Consider the following 22,095-nt stretch of genomic DNA (forward strand, 5'->3'; position numbering starts at 1 on the left):
AATTTTCGGAATTTTTTGTAAATGTATGGACTTTTTTGGGAAATTCTCAGATCTTCTGAGAAATTCTCGGAACTTATGGAAAACTCTGGAAAATTCTGGAAAGCTCTCAGAATTTTTGGGAAGTACGCCGTTCTTCTAGGAAGCTCGTGGAATTTTCTGGAAAATTCTCAGCATTTTTGGAAAGTTCTCCAATTTCTGCGAAAGTTCTCCAAGGATCTTCTGAACAGTTCTTGGAAGAAACTTCTGGGAAGCTCACAGAAATTGTCGATAGTTTTCGGATGTTCTCTTGGAAAGTACTCGCATCTTCTGGGAAGATTTCGAAATGTCTGGGACATTCTTTGAATTATTATAAAGTACTTTGAACTTCTGAGAAGTTCTTCGGATTCGGATGTTCTTCGAAAGCTTCCGGAAAGCTCTGGGATTTTTTGTAAATGCACGCATTTTTTTTTTGGGAAGTTCTTCTCCCCAAATCTGATCTTCTGAGAAATTCTCGGAACTTATGGAAAACTCTCGAAAATTCTGGAAAGCTCTGGGATTTTTTGTAAATGCACGCATTTGTTTTGGGAAGTTCTCAGATCTTCCGAGAAATTCTCGGAACTTATGGGAAGCTCTAAAAAATTCAGGAAAGCTATCAGAATTTTTTGGGAAATACGCGGTTCTTCTAGGAAGTTTTTTAAATTTTCTGGAAAGTTCTCAGCACTTTTGGAAAGTTTTCCAATTTCTGCGAAATTCAAGGATCTTCTGAACAGTTCTTGGAAGAAACTTCTGGGAAGCTCACAGAAATTGTGGGTAGTTTTCGGATGTTCTTCGAAGGGTACGCATCTTGTAAGAATCTGTCGGAAATTCTGGGCAGTTCTTGGAATTTTTGGGAAGTTCTCGGATCTTCTGAGAAATTTGCAAAATTTCCTAAGAGGTTTTCGGAATTTCTGACAAGCTTTCGGAAATTCTGGAAAGCTCTCGGAACTGATGGGAAGTTTTCGAAATTTTTAAAAAGTTGTCGCATCTTTTGGGGAATTTCTCGGAAACTCTGGGACGTTCTCGGATCTTCTAGACCTTGTAGTGACACAAATACTGACATCTCATTCTCTCTTGCAGACATCGCCCCAGAAGCACGTCCGTCTGTCGCCCCGCCCGTCCTACCCGTACCCATCGCCAAACTACTCAAACCAAATTGCACAACAACATCACTACCAGCAACAGCAACAGCTCGGTCAGATCCAGCTCTCCCCGGGTGGTACCAACTACCATCAGCAGTCGACGCTCGGCGGCATCGGTGGATCCGCTGTCGCCACCGCCGTCGCCGCCGTCACCGGTCAGGTGCAATCGATGAACGGTGCCGGTCCGTTCGTCACCCCGGGAACCAGTCCCGGATCGACGGCCAGTAGCAACCGTTCGCCCCTGTCGCCGAACCGCCGGACACGAGGGGAGAACAAAAAGTGCCGCAAGGTCTACGGCATGGACCACAAGGAACAGTGGTGCACCCAGTGCAAGTGGAAGAAGGCCTGCAGCCGCTTCGGGGACTGATCCTCCAAGTCGCGGAAGCCACCGCCGCCAGCGGCGGCGACGGCATCAGCCTCTTCTCCGCAACAGCAGTCTCAGTCTGTTGCGATAGCAGCGCCTCTAGCGGTTGTGCTATCAAACCACCACCAACACCACCAGCAGCAGCAGCATCATCACCACCAACAACAACAACAACAACAACAACAACAACAGCAACATCACAACAATAGCAGCAACAGCAACAACCATCGGCAACACCAGCAACAGCAATCAGTCTGATGCGAGCGGCGAAAGCGTGGCGAGTTGCTCAATGCTTCGTATGGTTTAGTGAGAGAGTAGATCGTGTGCGAGTGTTAGTAAGACGAGCGCGTGCACTGTAAATATAAACGTGATATATTTTAGCGAAAAGAAAAAAAAATGATGAAAATGAAAGCATGTGTATGGGGATAAAAATGACAGACAGGCCGAAAAAAAAATGTGGAAATCAATTCGTAAAGAGATAGTTTGTAGGTTCTATTGAGTGTAATAATGTTAGCTATTTATATTCTCAGCCAGCGTAGGCAAGTGGAAAAAGTCGCAGCAGAAGAAGATTTGAACAGAGCATAGCCAGAAGAAAACACTACACAGAAAATGGAAATGGAGCGTATTTTTGTACTAAACAACAGCACTACTACTACTACTACTGACAACTGCATACTACTATTACTCGATAAGTAGTACAGAGCAATAGTGTGACTCTAAACAAAAACCAAATTCAAGTCTTTCCTGCACGTTGTTACACAGTTTATATTTTCCGTATTTGACGCCCCTCAAACGATTGAAACTGATTTTAATCATCGAATCGAGAAAACAAAGTTTATAAGCTTCAAGTTGCAACCGCATGTGATTTTTAAAAACTGTTACATACACGCTATATATTTTCATGGAAAAGTAAATCGTACTACAAAAGCAAAATGCATCGCTGTTGTTCAAACTACTCTTTTTTGTTGATTTTCTAAATATGCATATTATAGGACACAAATGCGCTAAATGTTGTACTCTATTGAACGTTTTTTCTCTAATATCCTCCCCACCCCCATCTAATTCACACACACACACACAAACACCGACACAGAAGTAAGCAAAACACATACATAACAGAACGAATAAAAAAACTGAATTCATGAAATCCAACATCTGGCAGTGTTGACGATTCAAAACAATAACAACAACAACAACAACAGCCCGGTACGATTCCATTCCACCTAGCAAACCATCACCTTAACAAGTAGCAACAGAACCGAACTTTGCGAAACCAAAAACACCCGATCGAGCGCGCTACGGACCCGAACAGTGCACAGTATAAGGACAGGACAAGTGGACGGAAATGGAATAGAAAATAAAAATTGGCTTTTGAATGATCGTCTATCTCTTTATCGAATTACTCGAAGGATAACAACAAGAGCAACAACAAAAAAAAAAGGTAAAATTAATGAAAAATCGAAAAAATAATGAACAAATACATCCGTAATTAATAAATGAAAAATGCAACAAGACTTTTAAAGGCTGATTTAGTTTTTAACGAATAAAAACAACAACAACAACCACAAAACATGCAAAATGATGGAACAACAAACATCAACAAATGACAACCGTAAAGCGTGTTGTTTGTGAACAAAGTACTGACCGTCATATCAGAGCATGCTCTGCTTCGAAGAAGAAGAAGAAAAACAAATTTAAGTGTCGAAATTTTAACGACTTATACGCACACACACCCGCCTTGCGGTGGCAGCCATTGCGATCTACCATGTGCCGCTGTAAACAAAGACATCAACCAACAACCAAACAAAGCCAGGGTGTGCGTGTGCGCTCATGCGAAAATTAGTGTGAAGAAGAAGAAGAAGAAGAAGAAAAAAGCGAATAAAACCACTGCCAATAATGATTAAAAACATGATTAAAACAAAAAAAAAATAACTACATTTAACTCTTACATTGAAGTGAAAGCAAAATGATATCGACTAATTATGCAAGCAAGAAAAATAAACAAACAAAAAAATCGATAATGTATGTGTAAAACCTACTCTTTGACGTGTTTTCCATGGTAAGTAAACAAAAAGTAATCATCGCGAATAAGTCAACAAAAACAAAAACAAACAAACAAACACACACACACACACTCTCGTTGCAAGTGACTCTAAGAATTAAGGGCGGATACCTGCAAGTTAAGAATATAGTTTACGTAATTTTTAAGTGTAAAACAAAAAAACTGAAGGAAAACAAGCAAATGTGTGAACTGAGGAGTTGTTCGAAAAAAAAAAAACTTACTTTTAAACATTGTGACAACAGGTAAAATTGTGATATATTCCAGGAGACAAAATTCGGTAAACAAATTTGTTAGCTTTTTTGTATTCCCGTCGTATTAGTTTTGTTTCTCGTTACTCTTAAACTTTTTTTTTTTTTCGTTTGTATATGTTTAAAGAATATGTTTTTTTTTGGCAACCCGTTTCGGTTTGGATTCGGGGGTTTCGGAACGAACGAAGCCGAACCCAAAAAAAAACGTGGGTTCTTTTTTCTTCTGTGATATGCAACTTCTCTCGTGCCACAACGAGAAGCGAAGTGCGTGGGCTTCCTCCGGGGTTGTTTTGGAGAAGGGGAATAACCAATATCCGCGAATAGCGAGCGCGCTTCCTACTCTGTGATAAACGGGCTGCCGGTTGATTTTATATTTAATGTATTAATATTGGGAAACGTTTGCAATTTGATTTTTAAGTGTACTGTTGTGCAATGGGTCCGGATTGTGGTCTACCCTGTATCTAGTCGGGGTTTTTGGGTTTAAACAGTGGGCTTCCGGCGCGAATCTGAGGCAGAAATGAAGCTTTTGGAATGCGGATGACGTTGGCTGTCAATTGACAACCGGACTAGCCGTCTTAGATGGCTTGGTTGCTTTTCAAGATGAACATTGCATTGATCGATTCGCATCATCGACTATCTCTTTAGTTAATAGCTCAGCTGCAAGAATATTCCCTGTTGTGTTTGACATTTTGGAGGCTAGCGAAGCGAACCTTCTTCATCAAACTATGTGACACAAATTGCCCCGTAACGTAGGTAGATCACCTTTTCGTGGTACGTTACGGGATGATAGATCTACCACCGATTTCTAGTCTTGACTTCTTCAAACTAGACTTGTGTCTGTGCTTATTGCGTTTCATGTGTGTTTTTCAGTGTCGGAAGGTGATTCTGGGTGTTTCACCGTGATGACCGAGCTTCTACCCAGAAACTTTATTTTCTGGCAACCATATCCTCAACCATAACGTGACGTTGAAAATGACAGAGCCCCCTGCGACTCCTTTGCTGTTATTTGTTCAATGAAAAAGCAAACCGGACGGGAAAATTATTTGGCGCTAATACGACCGCAGCTCGGTGCACCGGCTTTCAGAGTGAGACAGGCCCTGCCGCTGCAGGAGAAAGACGAATGGGCACGTGCCACCCGGGAACAAGGACCAAGCAATGGGTGCAATTTGCAATTTATTGGTGGGGCCGTGATTGGGCTACTGCTGGTGAGAACCTACGATTTACAATGAGAAACCGTTCCGTTGCGTTTGTCTTGGTTTTCTTGCGAGGCATTTACCTTTTTTGGCATCTGTAACTCCTGATGCTGCTGCTTTTGTGGATCCCAACCGGTTTCGGATTTCCTTTTCTTTGGATTTCAATCCAGATCCAGAATGTTTTTCTTTACCGGCAGGATGGTACGACGGTTTTTTGCTCGTTTTTTTTTTCTCAACAACAAAATAACAATCGAATGTAAACAGTATTTGCAGTGGTGCCAGAATTGATTAAAAATATGCTTATGGTGTTTGTGGGTGATTTAAGTGTGTCGAAGTATCTTTTTGTGAGTGTTAACACAATGTGGCAGAGTGACTTACCTCTTGGAACAAGATTATTAGTAATCAAAGGAACACATCTTAGTCCTTGTTACTGTTTATACCTTAGTGACAAGACTCGGTTTTGTCCACCGAGGATGATCTTGAAACAAGGAAAAAATGAGTTAGTTAGTCTTCATCTATGTGATTAATAACCTTCTATTCGTTGTTCCCTAGTTTGAAGTGGTTAAGACTAGGGTTCTGATGCATGGTCATTATCGGTGTCATTCCTTAATTTTTTTGCTAAGGAATCCAATTTTGACTGACAAAGGGGCGCGCCTTTGGAGGGTGTTTCAACACTCCAAAGGGTATAAATAGCGGGACCTTTCAATTAGAATCGATTCCTTGCGATGATGGCAAGAATGACAACTGTATCAAAACCGAATACTTCATCATTTCTCAATAGTAGTGGACTAATACGACATGCTCTAAACTAAGGACACGGGATATACTACAATAGATCAAATTACTGGTCTGTTTGCATAGCCGTGGTTATCAAAAAAAGACAGTCGATCAAAGCAGATAGGACCTTTTGAAATGTTTATCGAGGATTGATGGAACTTAAATTACGGGAAAGATCAGTGCACAATGAACCAAGTCAGAACGCAGTAATGGCTTTGTCAATTGACAGCTGTCAACTCAAAGAAAATATTTCCAAATTCTTGGCGTTGAAATTAGCTTTCGGGTAGAAAACTGGGGGGGGGGACGTGCTGTCAAATCAGCCTACTGATCATCTTGTATGAAACTGGTTCCAAACGTAAACAAACGCTGTAGGTTTCTTATGGCTTGTTTACGTTTAGAACCAGTTATGCGAGGTAGGCGACGATTGTTCGTATTTGACAGCCACCTCCCCCCCTTGGTAGAAAATGGTCGAAATGAATGCTTTTTTGTGGACTGTCAGTTGACGGATCAGGGACAGACAATCCTTTTTCGGGTGCAGGTTGATGCATTTTAGATGCATACATGCTATATTAGAATGAATTTTTCGGAGATCAAAGTGGGATTGACAACAAGGCGGGATTTGCATCTCAGACGGAATTCGCCTACGACTCAGGTGACAGTTGGAATTTATGGAATCCCAGTCGGGATTTAGGAACTCTCCTATTCGGATTCACGGAATCCCCAATTGGAATGCACAAAATCTCAGACGGGATTAATGGAATATCCAGTTGGGATTCATGGAATCTGCTGGTGGGATTGATGGAATCCTCAATAGAGATTCATGGATTCCCTGTCGGGATTAATAGAGTCCCAGGTGGGATTCATGGATTCCCAGGCGGGAATCACGGCATCCCTGGTAAAATTCGTGAAATCCCTGATTAACGAAAGATTAACGGAATACTACACACTTTGAAATACCTAATCTTACACGTGATGGAATCCATCTTTGACATAAAGGATGAGACGTAAACAAACATGTCATGTAAAATTAAGTGCTCCGAGACTGAAAAGTTCGAAAGTACGTTTGATTGAGCTGAATTTTGCGCCTATTATGACTCAATTTTATGTCAGAATTGACGCTCGTATATGTCAGCCTCAGAGCACCTAAATTTACATCAATTGTTCTAAGTGTGTAGGCTAGATTCACATAATCTTAGATGAAATCCATATACTCCCAGACAAAACTCACGGAATCCTAGATGGGACTCGTGGAATTCCTGGCGTGATCCTTGAAAATCACGGAATCCAAGACGAAATTCTCGGAATCCTACATACTTAGATTTTTTCGCCAAGATTGACACCGCCTACCAGCTCGGCATTTATTTGAAAATTCCCATTTGTCATCTGAATCTCGGCAAGTTCTTCACTGTGATCCAGCAAAATAAAATGCCAAGCTGATCGGTGGTGCCCATCTCGGCCAACAAATCTAAGTGTGTAGATGAGATTCACGGAAATCGAGGTGAAATCCACGAAAATACCGACTACAATCGCAGTCTGGGTTCACTGAATATCTGGTGAGATTTATGGAATCCTATGCGGGTGTCACGGGATCCCATATCGGATTTAAGGTATCCCAGGTCAAATTAGTGAAATCCTAGGTGAGATTCGAGGAATCCCAAGCGGTCCTCATGGAATCCTATACGAGGTTCGTAGTATTCCAGGTGGGATTCATGTAATCATAAGTGAGATTCACGGTATCCGCGCAGGATCCCAAGTGGAATGTAAGGAATCAGGTGAAATTCTTGAAATCCTAAATTCCTAAATTCATGGACTTCCAGCTGGGGGTGCGACACAGCTAAATCTCAATTTTAGATGGTCGGAAAATCTCAAATTATCGAATCAATCTACGAAAAACCTTGTTTCAACTCTTGCATCTAAATCGATTTACTCACATCGCTCTCCAACTATTTGAAGGAAATCTTAAAAATGTTCATCAATCTTCGTTCTATCACTAACCTTGGGCGCAGCAAAGCGAAAAATTTTCTGCATCCTAGATAGAGTCGCACCCCTCGACTTCCAGGCCCAATTCACGAAATCCAGGTCGAAACTCTCGGAATTCCACGGACCACAGGTCGGATTTAGAGAACCCTAGATCGGAATGCCAGACGAGATTCATGAAATCCTATGCTAGATTTATGGTATTCAAGATGGGATTTATGGAGTCCCAGGTAAAATTCGTATAATCCCTGGCGGGATTTACCGAACACTGAATGGAATTCGCATAATCCTAGATGAAACTCACACAATCAAAGACAAAATTCCCGGATTCCTAGGTGAGATTCTAAGAATTGCAGGTGAGATCCCGGAAACTCCCGTCTGGAATTGTAGTAGGTTCACTGAATCTCTGGTGGGATTTATGGAATTTCAGGTAGAATCCACGGAAGCCCTGGATAAATGCAAGAACCCCAGGTTGGATTTATGGAATTCCACGCTGGATTCATGAAATTCTATGCTAGATTCATGGTATTCCAGATGAATTTCGTGATATCTCTGACAGGATGTACGGAATACTTTGTAGTTTTCGCATAATTCTAGATGAGATTCACAGAATCAAAGACGAATTTCGCAGAACCCTAGGTGAGATTCAATGAATTGCAGGTGAGATCCCTGAAACAATTTTCACTGAATCTCTGGTGGGATTTATGGAATCTCTGGTGGAATTCACGGAATCCAGGGATTCCAGGTCGGATGAAATCCAGATGAAATTCGTGAAATCTCTGACGGGATATACGGAATACTTAGTGGGATGCGCATAATCCTAGATGAAACTCACACAGTCAAAGACAAAATTCCCGGAAACCTTATGGGAGAAATTAAAAGAATTGCAGGCGATATCCCGGAAACTCCCGTCTGGAATTGAAGTAAGTTCGCCGAATATCTGTTGGGATTTATGAAATTTCAAGTGGAATCCACGGAATCCCTGGGTAGTTTCAACGATCCCAGGTCGGATTTATGAGACTCCAGGCGGTATTCATGGAATTCCAGGCAGGATTCATGAAATTCTATGCTAGATTCATGGTATCCAATACAAATTTCGTGAAATTTCTGACGAGATATACGGAATTCTCGCATAAGATGAAATTCACAGAATCAAATACGAAATTCGCTGAATCCCAGGTGAGAATCAAAGAATTGCAAGTGAGATCCCCGAAACTAGTTTCACTGTATCTCTGGTGAGATTTATGGAATTTCACGGATATGGATAAATTCAGGGATCCCAGGTCGGATTTGTAGAATTCAAGGCCGGATTCATGAGATTCCAGGCGGGATTCATTAAGTCCTATGCTAGATTCACAGTATTCCAGATGAATTTCGTGAGATCTCTGACGGGATATACGAAATACTTAGTGGTTTTCGCATAATTCTAGGTGAGATTCAAAGAATTGCAAACTAGTTTCACTGAATCTCTGGTGGGATTTATGGAATTTCAGGTGGAATTCACGGAATCCCTGGATAATTCAGCGATCCCAGGTCGAATGTATGGAATCCCCGATAAAATCCAAATGAAATTCGTGGAATCTCTGACGGGATATCAAAGACAAAATTCCAGGAATCCTAGGTGACATTCAAAGAATTGCAGGCGAGATCCCGGAAACACCCGCCTTTAATAGCAATATGGATTGACTGGAATAGCAATATGGATTGATCTGGATGGATTTATTTAATTTTAGGTGGAACTCATGGAATCCTTGGACAAATTCTCACTCACGGACCTTCAGACGAAATTCTCGGAATCCCAGCCGAAACTGACGGAATTTATGGAACCAAAGTCGGGCTTAGCTGAATCTCTGAAAGGAATTCTAGGATGGGATTTATGGTTGATTTATTTAGGTTGCATTCACGAAATCGCATCGGGATTTTCCAAATTTCAGGCCTGGCGGAATTCACAGAAGGCCATGCGAGATTCATGGAATCCTAGGTGGGATTGTCGAAAGTAGAGGAGATTCACAGAATGGCAGTTGAATTTGACTGAATTAGATACGAAATTCATGAAATTCACGACTGGAATCGCCGTCCAGGATCCCTGAATCTCTGGTGGGATTAAGGAATTTTAAGCGGAATTCGTGGAATCACAGATCGGATTTACGGGATCCCAGGCAGGATTCACGGAATCTCAGGTTGCATTCACGGAATCGCAGTTGGAATTTTCTAAATTCAAGACTGGATTTACGTAATGCCAGGTGGAATTCACAAAAATCCATCCGATGGAATTGTCGAAAGTAGAGAATGGCAGTTGAATTTGACTGAATTACAGACGAAATCCATGAAATTCACGACTGGAATCGCAGTCCAGAATCTCTTGTGAGATTTTAGAAATTCGAATTGGGATTCACGGAATTACAGGACGGATTTATGGAGTCGCAGGCGGAATTCACGAAATCTCAGCTTGCATTCACGGAATCGCAGTTGGGATTTTCCAAATTCCCGACGGGATTTACGTAATGCCTGACGGAATTCACAGAAAGCCATTTGAAATTCATGGAATCCTAAGTGGGATTCTCGAAATCTCAGCAGGGGTTCACGGAATGCAGTTGAATTTAACGGAATTACAGACGAGATCCATGAAATTCACGAATGGAATCGCTGTGCAGAATCCCTGAATCGTTGAATCTTTGGTGAAATTCCAAAGAAAATTCACTGAAACCCAGACTGTCTTCATGGATTTACGGATGAAATTCACGGAATACTTCAGGTGGAATTGATAGAATTCCAGGCGTAATCCATGGAATTCCAATGGGGATTTATGAAACCGCAGTCGAGATTCTTTGAATCTCTGGTAGGATTTACGGAATTCCATTTGGCATTCACGGAATCCCAGACTGGATTCATGGAATCCCATGGAGGATTTACGGAATCCCATGGAGGATTCATGGAATCCCATGGAGGATTTTTCAGAATCCCATGGAGGATTCATGGAATCCCATGGAGGATTTTTCAGAATCCCATGGAGGATTCATGGAATCCCATGGAGGATTCATGGAATCCCATGGAGGATTCATGGAATCCCATGGAGGATTCCTGGAATCCCATGGAAGATTTATGGAATCCCATAGAGGATTCCTGGAATCCCATGGAGGGTTCATGGAATCCCATGGAAGATTCATGGAATCCCATAGAGGATTCATGGAATCCCATGGAGGATTCCTGGAATCCCATGCAGGATTCCTGGAATCCCATGGAGGATTCCTGGAATCCCATGGAGGATTCATGGAATCCCATGGAGGATTCCTGGAATCCCATGGAGGATTCCTGGAATCCCATGGAGGATTCCTGGAATCCCATGGAGGATTCCTGGAATCCCATGGAGGATTCCTGGAATCCCATGGAGGATTCCTGGAATCCCATGGAGGATTCCTGGAATCCCATGGAGGATTCCTGGAATCCCATGGAGGATTCCTGGAATCCCATGGAGGATTCCTGGAATCCCATGGAGGATTCCTGGAATCCCATGGAGGATTCCTGGAATCCCATGGAGGATTCCTGGAATCCCATGGAGGATTCCTGGAATCCCATGGAGGATTCCTGGAATCCCATGGAGGATTCCTGGAATCCCATGGAGGATTCCTGGAATCCCATGGAGGATTCCTGGAATCCCATGGAGGATTCCTGGAATCCCATGGAGGATTCCTGGAATCCCATGGAGGATTCCTGGAATCCCATGGAGGATTCCTGGAATCCCATGGAGGATTCCTGGAATCCCATGGAGGATTCCTGGAATCCCATGGAGGATTCCTGGAATCCCATGGAGGATTCCTGGAATCCCATGGAGGATTCCTGGAATCCCATGGAGGATTCCTGGAATCCCATGGAGGATTCCTGGAATCCCATGGAGGATTCCTGGAATCCCATGGAGGATTCCTGGAATCCCATGGAGGATTTATGGAATCCCATGGAGGATTCATGGAATCCCAAGGAGGATTCATGGAATCCCAAGGAGGATTTATGGAATCCCATGGGGGATTCATGGAATCCCATGGGGGATTCATGGAATCCCATGGAAGATTCATGGAATCCCAAGTGGCATTGACAGACCTTTGGATGAAATTCACTGAATTGCAATCGGGATTTATGGTATCACAGCGGGGATTCTTGAAATGCCAGGCTGAATTCATGTGACTCCATGCAGAATTCTCGAATCACCATAATGGAATCATGGAATCCGATGTGAGATTCACGAATTCCTTAGTAGAATTCATTGGAACTCATACATGATTAGCTGAATTCCAGTCGAAGTTTACAAAATCCACGGAATCTCAAGAGGCATTCACGGAAAACGATATGAGATTCACGGAATGTCATCAGAAATTCACGGAATTCCAGTCGAATAAAATGCAAAATCCCAGGTCAGGATCTTGGAATCTAAGGTGAGATTGACAAAATCCCGAGCGAGATTTCCGGAACCTCAGACGAGACGGTATTTAAGGAATCCAAGGTGGAATTCATGGAATCTCAGGAAAGATTCACGTAAGCGAGGGAGTCCTAGGTGTAATTCCCAAATTCAGAGATGAAATTCATATAATCCCAGGAGAATTTCGTTAAATCTCTGGTGAGATCACATAATCTTAGAGTATATTCATGGCATCCCAGAAGGGTTTCAGAAACTTTCCACATGCAATTCACGGAGTCTCATTCAAAATTCATGGAATCCTAAAGGTGATGAAATTCCAGGCGAGATCCATGGAATTCTAGTCGGATTTTGGGAAAGATCCCGAAATGACGTAGCATTTTAGGGTGACCAGCCATGAAGAAAAATACGCTACAAGAGGAAGGTGAGCTTGAAGTTGGGGCTTCATGAAACGTAACAAAACGTTAAACGTTTGTTTACGTTTGATGAAGCACCGACGTTGGATCCTCTCCTCCTTGTAGCGTAATTTTCTTCATGGCTGGTCACTCTAAAATGCTACGTCATTTCTAGATCTTCCCTTGTGGGATTTCAGCCAGGATTCACGGAATCCCAGGTGAGATTTACTGAATTTCTAGCGGAATTGCAAGAACCTTGAGTGAAATTTACGGAATTCCAGGTGAGATTCAATGAATGCTCAACCGGGATTGATGGAGTCGCAGTTGAGATCCTCGGAATTTCAGGTAGAATTCAAGTAAAATTATGCGAGATTCTAGGAAGGCCATGTGGGATTGGTCTCAGCTGGAATTCACGGAATCCCATGGAGGGTTCATTGAATTCCATGGAGGATTCATGGAATCTTAAGTGGGATTCATGGAATCTTAAGTGGGATTCATGGAATCCCATGGAGGATTAATGGAATCTCAAGTGGGATTCATGGAATCTCATGGAAGATTCATGCAATCTTAAACGGGATTCATGGAATCCCATGGAGGATTAATGGAATCTCAAGCGGGATTCATGGAATCTCATGGAAGATTCATGCAATCTTAAGCGAGATTCATGGAATCACCATGGAGAAGTCATGAAAGCGGGATTAATGGAATGACAGACGAGATTCATGGAATCCCACTCAAGATTTATGAAACCTTAGGTGGGGTTCTCGAAATACCAAACGGGATTCATAGAATCCTAAGTGAGATTCACAGAATTCTAAGTGAGATTCACGGAATCCTAAGTGAGATTCACCTATTTAAAGGCTTGAACTTAACTCGGGATTTTCGGAAATTCAGATGGCATCACGGAACAAGAGATGAGATTCACGGATTTGGGATTTACGGAATTCCAGATGGAATTTACGGAATTCCAGGTGGAATCCATGTAATTCCAAACTGAATTCATTGTTGCTCATATTTCAGGATGGATTCTTGGAATCTCAGGCCAGATCGAGGGGGGCGACTCTATCTACGATGCAGGAAATATTGTGTTTTGCTGTTTTGCTCAGCTGCGCGTACGCTGAGTAGATAGAAAGAAAATTTATCACGATTTTGAAGATTTCCTGCAAAAAGATGATGCGCGATGCAAGTAGATGCGAGTAGAAATGAAAGAAGATTTTCCGAAGATTTATTCGCTAGTGTGAGATTTTCTTAGCATCTAGAATTGAGATTTAGATGTGTCGCCCCCCTGGGTCAGATTCACGCAATCTCTGATGAAATTCATCAAGTCTCAGACGGAATTCATGGAATCCCAGACAAGATTCATGGAATTACAGGTGGAATTCTCGTATTTACAGGCGGGATTCACAGACAAAACTCAGTGGATTCCTAGTGGGATTATCAGAATGCCAGACGAAATTAACTGATTCCCAGGTGGGATTCGCAGAAGCGCAAAGGTGAAACCGCCCTTCTAGATAGAGCTGGAATTAGGGCGTAACAGCTTTTGTAAACAATGACTTCTATCGATGATTTCAAGGAATTCAAGGCACGCCCACGCAGACCAACATAACCATCGGATAGGGAAAGTCTTTCCCTACCCTATGAGGATGTTAGTTTGCGTTGACGAGCCATGAATTTCTAAAAATCATCAATAGAAGTCATTCCAGCTCTATCCAGAATTATGGAAATCACGGACTCTCAAACAGTTGGCAACATAATCCATTAAGATTCATGGAATCCTGAGCAAAATTCACACCGGAACTAGCAAGGAATTTCGGAAATCTGCTTAGTTTTGGCAGACTGCACGGCAGTGATGCCACATTTACAGATTTTTCAGCAATGGTTCAATTTCCGATACAGAAATCTGTAAACAGATTACAGTCTTTTGTAAAAGTAAAACAGAATAGTCACTGCTCCATGGATCAAAACAGAATCGAAATTTCAGTCTGTAGTTTCATTGAAAGGGTTCCTGAAAAATGCATCTCCAGTGCACCGAACTAAGGCTGTGTTCCATTTGGTGAATTTTCACTTAAATTTGACACTTCGAAAATAAATTAAGATGTTCGATCGGCCGATTTTCGAGAAGGTGTTTATCAAAATTGATTCCTTGTCGGTCGGAAATAAGTCTGGTGGAATAGCAGGTTTATTTGAAAAAAATTCCACCTGTCAAATTTAAGTGAAGATTCGCCAAATTATCGAATACATTTTCGAAGGAACGTATCAGCTTTTGTAAACAACGCATTTGATCGTCGATTTGGCGTACATGGTAACTACTAAGCGTCTGTTAAAATTGATTCTTTGCCTGTCCGAAATAAGTCTGCTGGAATAGCAGCTTTATTTGAAAATATCCCATCTGTCAAATTCAAGGGGAAATTCCCCAAATGGAACACAGCCTCAGTACAGACTGCTTTCAAGCCAATCGTGCAACTTCTATCTTCCTTCTCTCACTTTTATGACAGTTCAGAGAACTTGTTTACAGGGTATTTCGCATTCACGTATTTCAAATTACTTTTGTAAAATGTCCACTGATAGATTTCCAGCAGCTGTAATTGAAGTACTCTGATCATTTTTAGAGTACGAACATTCAAAGTGATATCACCGAAAAAAAAACAAGCTCTCTGAACTGTCAAAACGAAGGTGCTTGACCTTAGGTAGGGTATGATTAATTTGTTTAGGATTCGCTCCTCACTCTGTCTCTTGACCAAACTGCTTCCTAAACTTGGGTCTGGCCGAGACGTAATGATTTTCGAATCAATTTTAACTGCCAAAATCGAACCAATTTTGTTGCAATTGCAAGACTGAAATAAATGGAAGGTATTGAATTTTATAAATCAGTTCAAAATAGGTCCTATCCTATGATCATGTTCCGTTTTACCGGTGCACTTTCAGTGCATGTACGCAAACTTCTCGTAGCTCCAAAAATCAAACTCAACAACTGCATTGGGAGGGATTTAAGGTCCAATGTGGGCGGAAGCGGAACGGAAACGGCAAATGTTACAAATAGCCGAAGTCGATTTGGTTCTAACTAGTTGTTAATCCGACAAGAGGGCTTACTCAGATCGGATTTTTCCGCTGGCGCTGTCATTAGGCTTGGGCGCATTGAATTTTTTGTTTATCAATTTGAAATCTATCGCAGCAGTCTGGATTTGTCTTTGCCAGATCTAAGTAGCTTCAAACCAACACATTCTAATGAATATTTCCCATCACCATCAACGGCAACACTTCTGACTTCCTGACGATGTCTGACGTAAGCCAGCGTTGCCAGTTGGTCTCTTTTGTTGTTTTACTCTTCCAGCAAACCTTTCCTTTATTTTCCCCCCGCTTGGAGAGCAGGAAGTGCACTGTGATACAAGTATTGTTCTTTTATCTCGGTTTTCTCAACGATCACCATACTGCAATATTGATCAAATCAATCCAACCAGCGCGAGCGGTAAAGAGAAACAAAATGTTCAAAAACACTAGAATCGTGGTTGTCACTCGTCTGATTTTTTCGTGCAACTCTCAAAGGCAGAAAAAAAAACGCTAACCTTTTAAGAAACGAAAAAAAAAAAATCTATACCCGTACGTAACCGTTAGGAAATGTTAAATGACCCCAAAACAAACAAATGAACAATGATCTCCCGCGCAAGAAAAGTCGTAATTGTTTTCGTCTTTAATCAACTAGTTTGTTTTTAATTTCCTTCCTGCTGTGTGTATTGTGTATTTTCTACCCACCCTTCGCGGATCCCATTTGTAAATCATCCGAATCGAAACAAATAAAGCAGAAAACCAAGTGAAGCATAAAATATTCCAAAGATTTTCGTCCCCAAACACTAACCGTATTTGTTTGTAGTAATTAAATACATATAAACAAAGGCAATAATGAGATTTAAAAAAAAAACATTTTCTCGAAGCGCAATCAAATGTGTGGTAAAATTTGTCCGACGAAAAAACAAAATATCTAAATTCCTAAAGGCTAATCGAAGCAATCGAGATTGATATTTTTTGCTGGCCCATCAAGTGACAGCGGCCACACGCGAACAACACCATCAACAACATCAATTGACAATCGACGGCGGAGCGAAGCGATGATCGGTGTTTGTTTTTATTTTCGAGTTCGCTTTCTCTTTCTCTCTCCGTTGCTTGTTTGACACATTTGCGACGGTGTGCGTTTTTTTTTTGTATACTCTGATTGCGATACACAAACACACATGCACATTGATGATGATGATGATGATGGAGATGAGACGACGCGAAATTAGACAAAAACAATCGGAAAAAAATTAGGAAGAAACGTCAACTAGTGAACCCTCCGTCGGTGCGGAGGGGGACTAAATTTTACACGAATAAAAGACTAAATTTTTTGCCTATTTATATGTACAAAGTAATCGAAGGATAATGAACTTTGTGGGTAATAATCGTGCGTCGTAAACTTTTGCAACGTTTTTTTTTTCGAGGTAGGGAAAATTAGATCTAAACAACATACCATTATTGTGTAAAACCGAATAACATCAACAATTGCGAGAACAACAATAACAACACTAACACAACGTTGCGCGTGTGGGTGTGTAATCGAACCTATAGGTGTGCGTTTTTAATTATATTTTAAATGATTCGAATTAGGGCAAGAAGCCGCCAGAACGAAACGCAATGATACAATTAACTGCTCTTCTTCTTGTTACGCTTTGAAACTTGCTTGAAACAAAGGGAAAACAATGGTACATTGTAATGAATAAAAACAAACACACGCGCGCGCGCATAGCCATGCAATTGTTCGATATCCCTCCACACAAAACGAAAGCCATCAAAATATGAACTCTAGTGTAATCCTGAACTTTCCATCTGATTGTCAGCTAAAAATGACACCCACCTACACACACACACACATGCATGCGCGCATGCGAGAGCGCTACAAATCCAAAGAAGGCCATGCGAGAAGTGACGTCTTTTCAGAGAAAAAAAAGTGTGCATTTTTGCAATTTGGCCAGTCCGCGATAAATACGCAGTTACTAAACTACAAACAAGCAATTTTCCTAAATAAAAAAAAAAACAGTGGGATGAGTGATTCTCAATCTGTATGTGTGCGTGTGTAACGGTAACGCAGATATTTAATCGGAAGAGTAATTCGGCCGTTTTTTGTACTAAGTAGCGAAGTAATCGTGTGTAAAGGAAATTTTTGATCTTCTTTTGACCCATCGTCGTCCCCCGGTAACCGTAAGTAACTCCTCGCCAGTCCCCCCCCCCCCTTTTCCGTCAAAATTAACGCCTACTAGTAAACTAAAATGAAATGACATAAGCAAGCAAAAGCAAACAAACAAACAAAGAAGCTATAGTGACGACAGGTGATGTGTCACGCTGATAAAAATAAACGTCGATCCTTAGGATTCGAAAACCGATTCACTGTGAGCGAGATAATTAAAATTGAGAGCGTGTCAGTGTGGAAAAAAATACATGAACTGTTTGTTTACATACACTTATTGACAGTCGATAACAGCAACACGCGGACAGCGCAGAAGTCGTGGTGATCTGAAGAACGGGAAGGAGAGGAAATCGTTAATGTTGTGCTGAAACAGATGAGGTTTGAAATGAAACCGACAAGAAGACACAGAAGCAGATGCAAAGTAATTTCAGTATTTTTTGGTTACCGATAAAGAGCATAGTTGCACTCTTGCAAACACAGTTAGAAGAAGCTTTTTCTCTCAATCGATTTTTGTTTAGTTTTTTTTTTTACGTTCGCTTCCAAGCCAAGCGTAATAAGATTGATTCACAAAGCAAACATTTCTTATATAAATATTATATCATTATTAAAAAGTCACTACAACGTCTTTCTCATTATGGATAAGTTACAAGAAAAACAACAAAACAAATACAGCGGCTAGACGCGGTACCGGTTTGTTTTTGTTTTTTTTTATTTTCTCGGGAGGTTAGGTTCAAACGTGTGTACCGCTAATAGGATCTTGTACTATTTTTTACCTTATTTATGGGCCATTTATACCTAAGATTATACATTATTTTTATCTGAAAAAAAACGTGCGAAGAAACGTTAAATTTCAGCAACTCACGTCTTGATTATTGTTTTTTTTTTCTCTAATCTGTAAGCAAAACCAATATATTACGAGTTAAGATGAAGCGAGATGGAAGAGAGTAAGAAAACTTGTACCATTTACATATTACTATATGTCCCTAGAAAATAATTATTTTACACACATAGAGAACACAATCTTAGATTTACAATATATATTCATATACATTTATTTCTTTTTTGTTAACATTATTTTTATTTATTTATTTTTAGAACGTCGAAAAGCTTAATAGTGGAAAATCTAGCATAATTTTACACCCCCTCACCACACATACACACAGACACAATAAAGAAATGAAACTAAAGTACACACACACACACCAATACTTGTAAACAGAAACAGAAGAAAAAACACACACACACATCACACGGATGACAGTTGCATGTAAATAGAACAACCGAAATCAAAGCAAACCGAGAGAAAACCCACAACTTAAACACTGAAACAAAAAAGAAGAAGAAGAAGAAGCAAACACACTGCGACACGCACGTGGGGCAGGTCCCCTTTCAGCGCGGCGGATGTTGATGACCGATTAGATTTCACCTTTCCAAACGAAAAAAAAAGCGGCGAAAACAAAAACAACCACACAACATTCAAAAACAAAAAGCAAACAAATTTCTCAGAACAAACACACACACACACACACACTAAAAACAAGCTTTTAACAAAAATAACACGTGTAAAAAGAAACGCGATCGAATCGAAGCGTGCTGCGAGTGTGCACGGCGGTGTAGCATTCCCGTTCCAAATTTAGGATAATTTACCCTATTCGGCTGAAACGAAAAAAACAACAAAGCGAATGCAGCCAATCGTAGGCACGTTTCGATTTCCCCTCAAAAACCTTAGTGAAAATTACAAAAGGAAAAAAACAACAACAACAACTACTAAGAAACAGAAGGTGTTAAATCTAAGCAGATTGTTATCCGTTTTCGCGTAACGTTTTTTGTTTGTTTTTCCTCTGTAGAAACAGAAACCCAGGACAAAGAGAAGCGAAGAGAAACCGTTGATAAAGATGATCTAATAGATAAATGTAAAAACAAAAAAAAATGCAAAAAAAAATGTAAATCACACAAAAACCGAAGCAGAACGATATTTTTCTCTTGACACATATATAGCTTTTAGTTTGTAGTGTTTAGTTAACCCCCCGCCCCCCACCACCCAGCGCCAACATCCCCCCTCCTCCTCCTCACCCGCGCATCATCTCTTTCCACCTCATCATCAGTTATTTGTTTGGATGTACATATCGTATGAATGTTTTCTTGATTTTTCGACTTTCGGTTCCCGGTTTTTTTTTTTTGTTTTACAACTCGTCAGATTGCAAATTAAAATTAAAAAAAAAAACAAACAAATGCCACTCAACCACATCCAAAACCAAACCAATAGGACAAAGGCAAGTAGGCGAAGCGAAACGAAGATCACACGCGCCGAAGAAGGCTTTAGATGAGTGAAGAGAAGATGAACATTATCATCAAATCTGTGTTCCCAAATTGAAGAACAACACCCGATCAGACAAAGGTGTGAGAGCAACTTCGAATGACGAAGACGATGATGATGACGATGATGATGATGATGATGATGATGATAATTTTGTTCGAAGTCGATTTAAGGACATGCAGTTTTTTTTAGTTCTAAGTAATACAATATTATACATATTATAAATATATACACGGTATTAGATAAAAGTACGTTTCGTGTTTTCTGATGGACGAGTATCCGAAATTGTCCTTTTTTTTTGGGATTGGAAGTGGAAATTTGTTCGTTCATTGAAGGTTCGTCGCTTGGACGGTTGAAGTCTCTCGCCAGCAGGCGAATGTTGACCTACCAATGGGATGGCATGGCATGCTGTAATTTAAGAACGATTTTGTGCAGAGCGATGGAGGCGCGGCATGCCTTAGCTGGTAGGTATTAGCAAGGATGGAAATGTTCATTCACTCACATTACTCTTGGTAACTCAGCTCATTGTTTTGGCAGCTACTTTCCGTTCGCTCACAAATTAATGAAATCTCTCCAAATGAACTAACCTGAACGTTGATACAGATGAACCCCCAAAGGAATGAGTCGAGAAAATGAATGACATCAAAGCAGATGAATGCGCATGATTGTCATTCTTTAGCCAGAATGGGATTCACAAGATTGTTTCGTGAACGTTCACACGTGAATCAATTTTTTTGTTATGTATGAATGCACGATTACATTCTTGAGTCTATGCATACATAACTACTGATCTAGTTTACCATACAAGTAGGCGGTTTTAATGTCGAAGTGTTTCAACGTCATTTTTACGCTACGCATCAAAAAAAGAAGCGCCTTGGGAAGAGTCTGACAAGTCAAGCATAACTTTTCAAAAGGACGTAAGTCGCAAAAATAAACAAATCGATATTTTGCATCTAACCGAATATAAAATACATGCTTTTCCTACGAGTTAATGAAAAACAAGGTTTGAAATTGTAATGCATTATGGAAAATATATTTAATGAACGCCCTATATGACCTTCTTTCATTGTTTTTAAAATGGTGTTGATGCACCCTTTTATTGTCAACATGACTTAACTGTTAAAATTTGATGATAACACAAAAACTGCAGATACGCTCACAGTGAAGCGTCGTATGTGAAAAAACAAAGCAACCACTATCAATCAGCAAATGCGTCAAGTTTGTATGTTTGTTTTTGTATTTCCGGGAGCAACATGTTTATTATTTCAAAAGTATTCTAATAAAATTGCACTTTAATATAGAACTTCACATACCAATCTGACCAATCTGATTTCTTAATACGAAAAACACAAAACGTATAACATCTGACAGCAGATAATGCGGTGACCCTCTCATCTCCGCTTATAATATCGATTTTTTCACAACTCTGGGTAGTTATGTAAATAAACCAACCAACCGACAATTCCTCAATGCTTTTCGAGCTGCCGACGTATCTTCACTGCAAAACAAAAACCGGTGTATCTGATTTGACGTATATGTAAACCCTTCTGTCAAATAGACGAATCATGCAGGGTGTATGTAACAATCAAGGTGTGATACCGACGAATCAATCAGGGTGTATGTGAATAGTACACAAGTAAAAGGTGTATGATTTTGTTTTATCAAAAGTCTTGTCCGTGTTTGCAAAACTCGACATTTTTCACAATTCTCTTAAACGCTATCCCTCTATCCAACTAATAGCACAAACAGATTTAAAAAAATTGCATTAACTTTTAGATAGCATTTAATAATCTCATATAGACATTGCTATCCAATGTTTCTTATTTCCTATCAAATGTTACATACGTCCTTTTGAAAAGTTATGCTTGAAGTATTTTACTTGGTTTCTGGAGTCAATCAAAATCTTCGTCGTACTTAGGGGAATACCATTGCGCCTTTGTATTTTATCAGTGACATTCCTCAGCTTTCTGAAGACCCAACGG

At 40.5% G+C, this 22,095-nt stretch overlaps 2 protein-coding genes across 3 annotated transcripts in view; both read left to right on the plus strand.

Moving 5' to 3' along the window:
* Positions 1-3,595, plus strand: part of Glut4EF (Glucose transporter 4 enhancer factor) — a 258,287-nt gene extending 254,692 nt beyond the window's left edge. For both annotated transcript variants that reach the window (XM_065219116.1, XM_065219117.1), the window contains one exon: positions 1,096-3,595. In XM_065219116.1, the coding sequence (XP_065075188.1) occupies positions 1,096-1,524 (429 nt within the window). In that variant the 3' untranslated portion in view covers positions 1,525-3,595. The remainder of the gene's footprint in view (positions 1-1,095) is intronic.
* Positions 1-22,095, plus strand: part of LOC135698958 (serine proteinase stubble) — a 667,696-nt gene that overhangs the window by 45,018 nt on the left and 600,583 nt on the right. The window lies entirely within an intron of this gene.

The sequence above is a fragment of the Ochlerotatus camptorhynchus genome, unplaced genomic scaffold (assembly GCF_037179485.1).
Source record: "Ochlerotatus camptorhynchus isolate MF236.1 unplaced genomic scaffold, CSIRO-AGI_Acam_v1.1 ptg000099l, whole genome shotgun sequence".
Lineage (NCBI taxonomy): Eukaryota > Metazoa > Arthropoda > Insecta > Diptera > Culicidae > Ochlerotatus > Ochlerotatus camptorhynchus.